This window comes from Vigna unguiculata, chromosome 5 (genome assembly GCF_037176805.1).
Source record: "Vigna unguiculata cultivar grain cowpea cultivar isolate G323 ecotype 2 chromosome 5, ASM3717680v1, whole genome shotgun sequence".
NCBI lineage: Eukaryota > Viridiplantae > Streptophyta > Magnoliopsida > Fabales > Fabaceae > Vigna > Vigna unguiculata.
The window spans coordinates 14,953,474-14,966,961 of NC_140796.1; the positions used below are offsets into that span (position 1 = coordinate 14,953,474).

At 29.6% G+C, this 13,488-nt stretch overlaps 2 protein-coding genes across 2 annotated transcripts; one reads left to right on the forward strand and one right to left on the reverse strand.

Moving 5' to 3' along the window:
* The first annotated feature begins 1,147 nt into the window (after positions 1-1,147).
* On the forward strand, positions 1,148-5,294 carry LOC114184948 (Serinc-domain containing serine and sphingolipid biosynthesis protein). The gene is made up of 6 exons (XM_028072370.2): positions 1,148-1,498; positions 2,113-2,352; positions 3,634-3,745; positions 3,861-4,035; positions 4,238-4,478; positions 4,712-5,294. Exons 1-6 carry the CDS (start codon positions 1,315-1,317, stop codon positions 4,987-4,989), a joined length of 1,230 nt encoding a protein of 409 aa, XP_027928171.1. The 5' UTR covers positions 1,148-1,314; the 3' UTR covers positions 4,990-5,294.
* A 3,448-nt stretch (positions 5,295-8,742) lies between these two features.
* On the reverse strand, positions 8,743-12,809 carry LOC114186181 (transcription factor HY5-like). Its single transcript, XM_028074213.2, has 4 exons — positions 12,606-12,809; positions 12,184-12,379; positions 9,051-9,207; positions 8,743-8,962 (listed from the first exon to the last, which is right to left on the reverse strand). The coding sequence occupies exons 1-4, from the start codon at positions 12,745-12,747 to the stop codon at positions 8,915-8,917; spliced, it is 543 nt and encodes a 180-aa protein (XP_027930014.2). The 5' UTR covers positions 12,748-12,809; the 3' UTR covers positions 8,743-8,914.
* Between the last annotated feature and the right edge of the window lie 679 nt (positions 12,810-13,488).

Below are 13,488 nucleotides of genomic sequence, written 5' to 3' on the forward strand. Positions count from 1 at the left end.
ACTCGAGGATCACCTATGTACCAAAAAATATAAAAAAAGACTACATGATATGCCTCGTATAACTGGATGACAACAAATGAAAAATTGATCTCAATTTCAAAAGAGTTAGATACACTCTTACAACAGTCAAAGATGTCAAATTAGGGTTTCAAAAAAAATTGTTCATTTTTGGTTGATTAAAAACATAGATAAAATTACAAAAGTAAATATTACATATCTACAAATGAAACACAAAAAAATATGAGACAAAATTGAAACAGGAGAATAATAAATATTCTTCACATGAAAATCATACCGGTGGACTTCGTCGTGATGGTGGATTTTCGAAACGGATGGTGGACTTCGTGCCTGCACGGTGGACTTCGAAGGGATGTTGGAGTTCAGAGGTGCGGTGGAGAAAAAAACTTTTGGTCTAGAAGCTGAAACAACAATTGCAGAGTTTTTTCTGCAATTTCACTTTTTCCTTCTTTTTTCAATTTCACGGGAAGGCGGTTAATTGACGACAACATGTAAAATGGTAACTTAATTTCAGATTTCCCTTCAGTCACGTGCCACTCCATTTGATGCAATTAAAAAAAATTAAATATTATATTCCATGTAAGGTAGTAAATTGGGTAGTCAGTGTACCATTTTCCTTTATTTAAAGATTAAAATCTTATATTTTTTAAATAAATAATTTTTTAAAATTAAATATTTAATGTATGTCTATTATACCGGTCAAACTTAATAGTAGTTTGAAATCGTTTTTGATGGAGTCTTCTTTTTGGACTAGTTGCCCAATTAAATAAATTATAAATTAAGTTTAAAAATATATCGTAAGAAACAAAAGAAAAAAAGTAAAACTAAATTGTTATCATAAAGTGAAATACTCCTGTGAAAATCATGAAACAATAACTAAGTATAAAATTTAAGATCAAATAAGATAGAAAGTTATAAGAAAATCACTAAATATATTTCTGTGAAATAGTCCTCTTCAAAAATAACGTTTAAAATGTTAAAGATAATAATTATTTTAATATATTAAATAAAAGGATATTTATTTAATTTTTTTCCTACTTATCGATATTGTTCTGATGCCCCTAAAGATATATGATATGACACATCGCCGCATAGAAGGGTGAAAAGGTCAAGTCACGCGTAATTACCAAATTTTCTTCATCGCTTTCTCTCTTTCTTTCTCTGCGTTCTCTCCGCTAATCGTTTTCGTCTGCGCCCTAATCAAATTCAATTCCTAACACCTCTCATCAAAGCCCGCACTTGAACCAATTCTTGTTCGTGAAACCCTAATTCGATCTCCGAAGAAGAAGAGGATCGATGTGGGCAGCTTCTTGCCTTGCGTCATGCTGCGCGGCGTGCGCATGCGACGCGTGCAGGACCGTCGTTTCGGGAATCAGCCGTCGTTCCGCGCGGATCGCTTATTGCGGCCTCTTCGCCTTCTCCCTCATCGTCGCTTGGATCCTTCGGGAGGTCGCCGCTCCTCTCATGGAATCTCTTCCATGTAACCATCCCTTCCCTTCTTTTTCCCCTATAATCATTGATTTCATCTTCTTTCTCAGTCTTCAATTTTCTCTGCGATTTTTTAGTTTTCTTTATGCAATCCCTGTCCCCTTCTGTTTTAACTATTTTGAGGTCCGAAACAAAATTAATTTGGTCTTGAAAGTAACGAGCTATTAATTGAAAGGATAACGTTTATTGTGATTGTTATGGCACCTTGTGGTTTTATTTATCTAGCATATAGGCCTGGTTATTGTGTTTATTTTTATTTGTTATTTTCAGTAAAAAAATGGTTTGTTACGTAATTCTGGATATCCTATGTAGTACAAGTGCATAATTTTCTTTTCTGAACTGAAGTGTTGCTGCATATTAAGCAATATTTAAGGCCTTGCAATCTGGTGGGGCCTCGAATTATCCCTCACGAGGTTCGGCCATTTGAATTAGTTGTGAAACTAATTTTTGGTTGGGAGCTAAGTCATGCTGAATTATCATGTTTTTTCTCAAAGTATGTGTATGTTAATTACTGGTTTTGGTAATGAGAGTATATTGATGGATGGCCGAAGTTTATGAGATGTGTAGGTAACATCGTTGTTATTAATGCTGTTGTTAATACCGCAGGGATTAATCACTTCAGCCACACTCCTAGCAGAGAATGGTTTGAAACGGATGCAGTTTTGCGGGTTAGCTTGGGGAATTTTCTGTTTTTCACTATTCTAGCGGTTTTGATGATTGGTGTAAAAACCCAGAGGGATCCTCGGGATAGTATGCACCATGGAGGGTGGATGATGAAAATTATCTGCTGGTTCATTCTGGTAATCTTTATGTTTTTCGTTCCAAACGAGATCATCAGCTTCTATGGTAAGAATTTCTGCTAATGTGATTTCCGTTGATCCATTATAGTTGATTATCATACATGTTGGACTCTTTGTACTTGTACGTTGCTTTAGTCTTATATTTGGGCCTGCATAATATGATTACAATTTTACAATATACAGTATCAGGATGACCTCAGTACGTACAACTTGTTAATAGAATATGTAGCTATACTTCAGGTTCATGCCTGATGTCTCTAGTCTTCAATAAGTCGACTTCTTTGTGCTTCTAGACATAGGGTGTGTTTGAGACAACTGCAAAAACTAGATTATTTCAATAATTGATTATAATTAGAATCAGTTTTGTCTGGGTAAGTTGGCTCAAAACAATTTTTAAAATATTTGTTTGGATACAACAAAAAATTAGTTTTACATAGTAAATTACAAAAGTGGTTATGTATGTCTCTATAGAGAGGGGAACCAAGCTATTTGGAAATTTGGGGGTAATTTGGAAATAATGTTCTTTAAGAGAAAGAAAAGCTGTTGGTAAATAATCATAAGCTTCAAATTTTCAGAATATGAAAAGAACTTGTATTTGAGACAAGAAAAGGAATTATTCCAATTTCATTTATTGTCCGCAACACACAGTTAGAAGACTTGGATGATGGGTGTAATTTGACTGCCTTAGACTAACATTTCATAAGTATGAGTTTAATCATAATTTGATAAAGGATTGGGAGTGAAAGAGGCATTTAGCTAACAACCCAATACTGATAATTTTTTTTCATCATTTGAAATATGTTATAGTGCTTTTTAAAGAAGAAACTTTTTGAGTAGCTCCATGTTTTTGAGCATTAAGTTTGAATGTTTCCAGATCATACTAAAATAAATAATATGTATGTAACTTTCTACATGAAATGCTCACTACATGGACTTTTGGAGCGCCCAATATCATTGGATGATGGAAGCTCAGCTGGAATGAAAAGATTGTTGTAATATTCTTTGAATAATATATCATTGTACCTTATTTATTTGAGCTATTGTTTTGAATTTGGAATTACATCTCATGATCAAAATATTGTTTCAAATATCATTTTGTCACTTTCTTGTTTTCTTTAAATGCTTATTGTAGTCAATTTGTTTGAAATCTTAAAGAAAACAGCATCCGGTCTTAATAAAAGCTGTAAATTTTAAAGATACCAAAGATTACTGTGCTTAAACATATTGAGTTTAAAGAGGATGTGTATAGTTCGCATACACTTCATATGCACTTGACATGTAAATTATTTCATTGTTTATGATAATGATGAGGTATGACAATACGCAGAAACAATATCGAAGTTTGGCTCAGGCATGTTTCTTCTTGTTCAAGTCATGCTCTTGTTAGATTTTGTTCATGGATGGAATGACAAATGGGTTGGATTTGATGAACAATTCTGGTTAGTTTTGGGGTTTGATTTTTATATCATTCCTGTAATTTCATTTTCTTTATTTGATAAGTTGTCATTATATTTTTGAATGAGTTTTTCAGTATTTACCTGTGTATTTATACAGGTACGTTGCTCTATTTGTTGTTTCACTTGTTTGTTATGTGGCAACATTTGCATTCTCGGGTGTTCTCTATCACTTCTTCACACCATCTGGACAAGACTGTGGCCTCAACGTCTTTTTCATTACCATGACCCTGATTCTCGCATTTGTTTTTGCCATAGTGGCTTTGCATCCTGCAGTAAGTTCAATTTTTTTTTCATTGTAGTTAACTACTAATTTATTTTCCTGGTTTTTCATATGCGTCTGTTAATTTTCCTAGTTTCGGCTTGAAGCATAAATTACTGAAGTTTTATTGTTTAGATGGGAATAGGTGTTACCTATCTGTAGATCATTCATTACTTTAGTTGGATTTGAGGTTTCTGAACTATATTCATATTCAGGTTAACGGAAGTGTTTTGCCTGCTTCAGTAATATCATTGTACTGCACTTATCTCTGCTATAGTGCACTGGCTAGTGAGCCAAGAGATTACGAGTGCAATGGTCTTCACAAACACTCCAAAGCTGTTTCCACTGGCACCCTTACATTGGGTTTACTCACAACTGTTCTATCTGTTGTTTATTCTGCTGTGCGTGCTGGATCTTCTGCTGCAGTACTTTCCCCTCCTAACTCCCCTCGAGCTGGTAATATCATTTAAATCCAATGTTTCTATTTCATCATCGTTTCTAATACTCACAACTCAAAAGTTGGCCACCAAATGTTCGAGTTTGAAATCTAATAATGGTTTTATTGATCTCGAAGCTGAATTTGGTGCCATGAAGAAAAATAATTTGCCTTATTTCATTTGATTGGCATTAAATTACAAAAAATTGCAGATGCAAATATTGACAATCTTTCATTTCTGGTGTTTCTGCAGGGAAGCCTCTGCTTCCACTGGATGCAAGGGAGGAGGAAGAGGAGAAAGCAAAGCCAGTTTCATATTCATATGCCTTCTTCCACTTGATCTTCTCTCTTGCAAGCATGTATTCTGCAATGCTTCTGACAGGTTGGTCAACATCCGTGGGAGAGAGTGGGAAATTAGTTGACGTGGGATGGCCTTCTGTGTGGGTTCGGATCATCACTTCCTGGGCAACTGCTCTGCTGTACTTATGGTCTCTCGTAGCTCCTATCATGTTCCCAGAGAGGGAGTTCTGAGCATCATCTTCCTCAGTTTCAAGATTCAGGAAAAACTTGTCCCCTAATTGATTAACTACTCTACGGTGTGCATCTATATCAACAGACATTGGAATAAAGTGTTATGAATAGTCGTGTGCTTTTAACTGTATAGTGAAAGATTTGTGCCTTGTGCACAAATCTTTATTTGTCCATATGGTCTGTCTATGTGCATCTGAAATCATGCAATTTCGTTGTCTTTTACGTGTGTTGTGACTCATCTTTAAAATTGAAAGAAGAATGAATAAGATCATTCTTGATTATGAAAATGATAATAGTTGAAACAATGGGGTATTTTAGTGCGTTTGAATACATCATTTACAAGGAAAGTAATTACTTTATGCATGTTTACTTTTTGGTTATGACCACAAAACCAAAAGTCCAATCAAGTTTATTGTGTTTCAAAGACATCTACTAAAATAAAAAGTTATTAATTTTTAAAAGCGAAGGTTTGGAAAATATGAATTATAGAATGAAGAGTTGGATAGAGTGCGATGTATAGATCCTTTAGGGAGATGGGAAATTATAATGTTGATCAACGACAACCATAAGTCGGTATTGTTTAGAACGAGTTTTTTAATAAACACATAATTACTCTAGAAAGTTATTATTCTTTTTATTACAAGGAGTATTATTTATATATATATATATATATATATATATATATATATATATATTTTTTTTTTTTTCAGTTTGAAAAAAGAAATCAACTTTTGAAAAAATGGTAGACAACTTTTTATATTTGTGTTTTTAAAACATTTACTTAGTACATAAAATTTAAAATATTTGTAGTTGAAACGTTAACTATATTTTTATCCTCCATTGAAGATTTTTTTTTTCAATCCTTCAATTTAAATTTTGCATATTTTAATTTTTTTTCATTTTTTTTTTACGTTTGATCGAGAATAGAATTGGATGGTTAGATATTCCGTTGTTAGTTTTTTAAAGGAGTAGGTTCCATCTCATTTGAAGGAGTAGCTTCCAACATAATATGGTTAGTTTTTTGTTTGGGTTTATTATATGAATCCAAACATATGGATCAAGTGCTTAAATCTTTACTTAAATCAAATATTATTGTTGTGTTTAAGTTTAGAATTAAAAAATGACAATAATTTAAAAATATTTTCAATGAAATTAATGTGAAAGTGCTAATTCTATCTTGTTCTAAGACTTAAATGTAGTATCAATTGTTGATTTTATTTGGTTTAACAAATTGATTCCAAAACTTTGAATATCCAAATCTGATCACTTTTATTTATTTTAAATTAAGATGTTATTAACGCGTTTTTTAAGCGATTTCTTGTGGTAGCTTAATTGCATTGATAGATTATTCTTAAAGTGTTTTTCTCTTTGAGGAGTTCTTGCATTTGTCTCATAATTTTAATTTATTTAGATTAGTCTTATTTCTTGTTTTGATACATTTTTAATGACTTTAAAAATTCCTCTTTGTCTTGTGGTTTTGTATGTTTTTTGACATTCTTAATTGTTATGGTAGAATTTCTTCTATTTCATTTGACACCTTAAATCAAGAATTATTTTTCTTTGGATTCTTATTACTTTTCCAAAGTGTTTGAGTGAAATTAGGATACCTTACCTTTAAATTTTGTAGTATTTGTTTAACTAATTTTGTAGGAAAATTATGTCAATATCACATTATTATTTCATTGCAGCCTTTATTTTTCCTTCTATAATGATATTCACATGCCTTCTCATTATTCCTATAGAAATAGATTTTTTTTTCTTTTGTTTTTCAAGAAAATAGATGTTTTTTTAATCAGAAATGAACATAAATCTTCGGGCGAATAAATTTTTTACAAATTACGTTGTTATTTTATATTTTTCACATAAAAATATATAATATTAAACTAATATAAATGTAGTATTTTAAATATAGGCTGTAAATGTTGTTGCTTATATAATTAAAATTTGAAACTAGAAATAATTTTTTTAATAAAATCTTGATTAATTCGAGATTTAATGTTCAATTTTCGAGCTTAATATGAATAAATTATTATAATAATTAAATAATATATAAATAATATTAAAAATATAATATCATAATTTTACGATGTTAAGATGTAAATTCTTAAACATATATTAATAAGTTTTTTTAAATTTTAAAGAAAATATGAAAAATATAAGAAAATCTTTAAAATAATTTATCATTAAAACACACCCTATGTTGGATTATTTGGTGTAATATTGATTGGTATACATATATATATTCTTTGAAAAAAGAAATCATTAAAGTATAGATTCGTAATTGATTGTGCATCAATACTTAGTAAGAGACAATGACAATAGTTCTATGTTCAAACTGAGCATAATGAGAGAGAACTAATGTAGGGTTAGATGACAATGGTGAAACTTGTCATCAAATAAAAAAAATACTTAAAATTGACAAAGATAATCATTTAAAAACAATATTTTTAAAATTAAAAAATTACTTATTAGAACCCTAAATTAAAAAATATATATACACCCAAAATAAATTTCTTTTATATAATTATATAAATCATTGTTAAACAAGAAATATGAATATGGGAGAATAAATACACATAAGATGTTATCTTCTTGTAAACATTAACTCTTCATCTAAAGGGAAAATGATGAAAATTACATTTTATTAGTAGAGATGGAAAGGAAGAAAGCAATTATCTTACGAATCAACTCGAATTCCACTTCAAGATTATATGACCACACTGATTGCATCTTTGAAATCTAAACACTTTTCCATACATACAATGAACCCAATGATGTTAATCCTATCGTTTTTAAGTTATAAATAAATAAACTATTTATGCATAATATTTTGTTGATAGTTGCATGATATTAATTGAAATTAATTTTTTTAATGTCTAATTATTCATGTATACCACTCTAGATTTGAACATAGCTATATAGATATGGAGCATCATCCTCCTCATCACATCACTACATTTTTCAATACAATACTCTTCACTTCCTTATATCTATTTATAATGTTGCCCTCATATATGATGCCTGACCATAGCGTCCCATTCATAGTGTTTTCATTTTGGGTAAGGTGAACTTCACCCTTCATCAACTTTTCGTGCCCCCAAACTTTTAATGTTTGTTATGCCCTAAGCCCAATTTCTTGTTGATGTAGGGCTATGGTCCAACTTCAAAATTGGGCTGTTTGAACCCGACTGGGTCTAACGATGACCTCTAGCCCCAACTTAAGGAATCTGAGAAAATTCTTGACTTTTCTTACGTGAGACCATAACACACGCTTATGCAAACTATAGATTTTCAGGTAGATTGTCCATAATGTACTAAAATATTTTTTAAAATATTTGGAATATATTTTAAAATTGTAGTAAAGGAATAATAAAAATTCTAATAAAGAACCCAAATTCGAATATAGACGAATGTTCTAATATGCCTTTGTTGCGCTCAAAGAAGAACCAACTATTCTAGAAAATACATAATCAAAAACAGTAGTAACCAACACTCCTGAAGTTTTAGAATTAGTTTTTAAAACTTTTTCATATTTAATGTTTTCAATTACTTGTTTTCTTTTTCGAAAGGTTTACATGAATATTCAATTATTTGAATCGGAAGAAAAAAGTATGTTTTAAAGGGTTCAATTTATTAGCATTTTGTAGAATTGAAGAGAAGCATACGTAAACTAAAGTACTAGAAGGAGTTTCTAATAATTGAAATGATTAATAAACAATTTAATATGTTTCAACCAATAGAGAATGCTAAGCGTTTCCAAGGAAAGAAACATTAAGATTTTATAAAACTATTAGAAGATTATAACAAGTAGGTTTAAATATTTTACATTGATTCAGAAACACCATTTTGTTATCACCAACAAAAAGAAAGTAATAAACAGAACCGAATCTTGTAGAAACCTTGTTCATTTAACGAAACAAATGATCTACGCTTCATTGTTTTGGTTAACTTTGGCCCTGGTGTTCATGAGAACCTGCCAAGTAGATGATTCCAGATTTTTCAATTTAACTTCAACTGTTTGGTTTATGAATAAATATAATGTGGGGAGTGTGAAATTATACCTTTCGCAGCATGGTGTTTTCATTGATTAACGTTGAAATTTGTTCTTCTAAATTGGTGTTTTTCTCTTCCAACTCCACAGCTCTTGATTCCAAGTCATTTACGTAAACCTTTTTCCTTTCACGAGCCTGTTGAGCAGAAACCCTGTTCCTTAACAACCTGGTTATAACGTCAAATGTTGTCATACACTAGTTTCTAATACATCTATATCTTTTATATTTCAAAAACACCAATCAAATATTAGTAGTCTATTAACTTATATCACATTCTTAATCTATAAATTTTATGTTGTTAAGGCATACATGAGATATATCACATGAATAAGTGAGATAGTTTATATGAATATAACTTATTTCATATGTACAAAGTATTTATCCTACACGTGATTCTAGTCAACTAAATATGCTGCATGCAAAAAGATTGCAAAAGCTTCTAAGTGTTAACAGAGAATAGATCTCCTTTGAAAGTCTAATAGAAAACTCATTCCAGATTTTTTTAATCATTTTGAAACCTCTATTCAAACCCTCACTGAGCTAGCCTTTTATTTAGTTATATATCAAAGACAATTTCTTTGAGCAAGTTCTTTGTAGAATGCAAGGAATGGATCCAAAACACTACAATAGAGATCGAGGGACAAGTTGTAACAAACCATTTTTAATTAAAGGTGAAAAGTTTGACTATTGGAAGAAGATGATTACTTTCTTCAAACTGTGTCATACTAATATAATGAATATAATGGGTATGACTTGTTTATACCCATGTTGACAAATCAAACAAATTCTTTGTTGTAAGTAGGATTATCTGTGATATGATCTAACTCAGATGAGTCAAGTCACAATTAAATCACAATGTTTAAACTACTACAGTATTAAAATAGAAAGAGTTGCACCTTAACTATGTTATAATTTTTGACTTGGTGTGGACTAAAATATTGAGTCAAGATCACAAATTTTATTCCAATGGAGCAATTGTTGAAGGAGATGATTATTGCAGGTAACATAATAAGTTGTGGCAAAGGTTGCGTAGGCTTGATCTTAATCAAATTATATACTATACTTGAGTTACTACACTTTGGAGTAAAAAGAGTCACATTGTGGTTATTGAATATAACTTTTTGTCCTATTGGTAAACACTTAATGAACATTTTTACCTATAATTCTTTAGATAGATGAGAAAATTAGAGATACTTACTCCCAAACTCTTAACTCACTTGATATGTGCTTTACTAAAAGAGGAGTACTAGGTTCACACCTTCAAGAAAGATGATTTTTTTTTTTTTTCTGAAGAATGATTCCAAATATGGAGGGAGAAGGAAGGTTTTAAAAGACTCAACCTCAACACGAAAATTTAACTTGGGTTGTTTGCTTTGAATGCAATAAATTTGGAAACTAAGTGTCGAGAAAAGGAAAAGAAAAAACCAAGAAGACAGTTATGCAAAAACAAAATCAAGAAGGTACTTATATCTACATGGAAGGACTTAAAGAACTTTGAAACTAAAACTGGAGAAAGAGTATTCAACTTGTGTCTTACGAGAAAATACATCATCAAACCATTTACTAAACAAGTCTATTTTTGGCATATACAATTTCTATTAGCTATTCTTATATTATGTATTGCAAGAATATAGGGAAGTCATTTTCAAATCATTAGGCCAACTCCTTTCAACATATCTAATAAATATATTAAAAGCTTTATTCAACTTTTCTTAAAATACTATAAAAAAAATCATTAAATAGTAACGGAATTTAGAAAAAAAAAATCATTATATTAACTAAGTTATACATCATTTTAAAAATTAAAAATTATTGGTATCTAAAATAATTTATATTATTAATAAAAAATAATAATTGATTTATAATATAAATTAATCTCTAATATTAGTTACAAACATTTTAGCTACTTACTATTATGATTCTAAAATTTTTGTAATTAATATGAAAGTTTAATTTAGACTTTAATTCATAAATAAATTATATTCTTTTATTAAACATAGTGGCTATTTTAGATACTTGTATATAATTTTTAGTTTATAAGCTAGTGTTTAACTTATACAATATAATGACTTTTTTTTATTTTTCATATTTAGCTGCTATTTAATAATTTTTCTTATAGTGAAATAAATCTTTCATTTTAATTATTTGTGTTTAAATATATAAGGTGTCACAAGAGTAATGTTATTTTATAACAAATCCTGCGAAATGAATTTTGTTGATCGCAATATTCATTATATTTATTTATTTTCTTTACTAATAGAGAAGGTAGCATATATAATATTAAAACAATAAATAAAAAGTCATATATAATATTAAGTGACATTTTATATAAATATATAGATAAAATATTTTGTACTTTATACCTTTACAATGTCAAACAGTCAGTGTTTTGGTGGTTGTGTTTATCTAAAGTATAAATCAAAGACAAATTTCTCCAAAGTTTACACTTTAATGAAAGGATGATATGTTGCATTTCCACGAAAATCCTTTTACATTATAATTAACTTCCTTTTACACATTTTTTTTCTTTCACTTTTATTTTAAATTTGATCATTTAAATTAAAATTTACTAATTAAATTGACTAAATATTAATCGAATTTGTTCATATAAAAAATCATTCTTTCAATTTTAGGCTTAATTATTTTTTTACTTATATTGTCCATTCATTAATTTAATTTAATCTCATTATTAACAAAATGTTCAATTAACTTCTTTAATTTTAAAAAATTGCAACAATGTTACAACTTTATTTCCAATTAGCAATAAAATTAATAACAGATTTTTTCTGACAGTTTTAATTTACGCCTACAAGTTTTGTAAGCAATATATGACAGTAAGTTATATCCACCTTAATGTAAACAAACAAAAGATGAGATGAACGTATTATTGTATTTTTAAACTTAAAGAACATGAATAAACTTATTAAATAAATAAAAGTCAGTTTTAAAATTGAAAAACATGATTAAATATTCTATTAAAAGAAGTCTAAAATGAACAAAATAAATAAATAAATAGGATGTGATGATAAGTAATGAAGCCTGAAGTTTATATTTAACCTGCACTACTTGTATTCTTTTGCAGGTAAAACATGAAGTACGTAGCTAGGTTTGATATTTTGTTTTGCAGATTCATATAACATACCGTTTGTGGCGTCTATGCTCTTTGTCGACGGGGTTTCTTCCCTGACGGCGTTTTCCGGTGAAACCAGAATAATGTATCGGTGGATCTCTCAACTTACTTTCATTAACATTACTGCTACATGGATTTGTTCCTGCACAATCAACACTTGGTGCAGTTTCTACATCTGGAACGGTGAAAACGTCTTCATCGCTATCTTCTGCATCAGATAACACAACATTTCTGTTTCATCCCTAACAAAATTCATATACAAAAGCTACACTTTTCATCTTATGCCTCTTACTTTTAACAGGGAAAAACTTAGACATAGCTTTATGAGTACTTTCGTATTGTTCTTAGAGTTTGAAGCTTCACGTAGATTAATAATACGAAAAATAATTTTTAACAATTAGATTTTGAAGTAGTATATGAAGTAAAAGACGTACCGATTTGGGGTGTGTTATGTGTAGTGGTGGGTATGGGAGGGAAAGAGTTGTGTGAAGAAGAGGGTGTTGTGCCTCCATCTTTGATCTTGAGTTTAGGGAAAGTGGTGTTTTCTTTAGTATCTATGAGTGTGGGAAGAGACATGAATGTAGAGTGTTACGTGGCGTCTGAGAAGGGAATTTGAGTGTGTTTGCAGGGATGATGGAAGGTATAAATGATTGGGTTAAGAAGAATGGGACCAAAAAGTTTTGGTTCATAAATGAACACGTTGACGTCAATACAACCAACACTTTCCTACTGTTTCTGTGTTTTCGTACACCACGTTTACTGTTCACGTACTGCATCACTTTTTCAGAAGGCTATGTTTTTCGACTTCAGAAAAGGGTAATTAATACTTTATTATGTCTTACGCGGAAAACACTTTTTATGGCTAATCATTTTTCCAGAACCAGAGATACCCTTCACGAGATAAAAGTATGTGATGTGTCATAAATAAGAAATAGTAAAAAGTATGAATTTACCGACATAAAATAGTTTTAGTATAAACTTAGTATTCCGTTCCTAATATCTGAGGGCTTTAATTAATTTGATTCTTATAAGTTTTATTTGTTCTTAATCCAGTTTTCTTTTTATTTAAAAGAATTAGTGTCATTTATATTGTGTTAAATCGGTGTTAATATTATTTGAATAGAAATTATGTATTGGTTCAATTTTTTTTCTTTTTTTTTGATTTTTTTTTTGATACATTATGACAAAATGTTTTATTAACAACCACTTTTAATCATCAAAAGTTGTTAATAATTATAGTGACCAATTTAAATATCAATTTACAAAATAAAAATTTATTGACTATTAAAATAGTCACGGTCATGAATAGAAAAATTA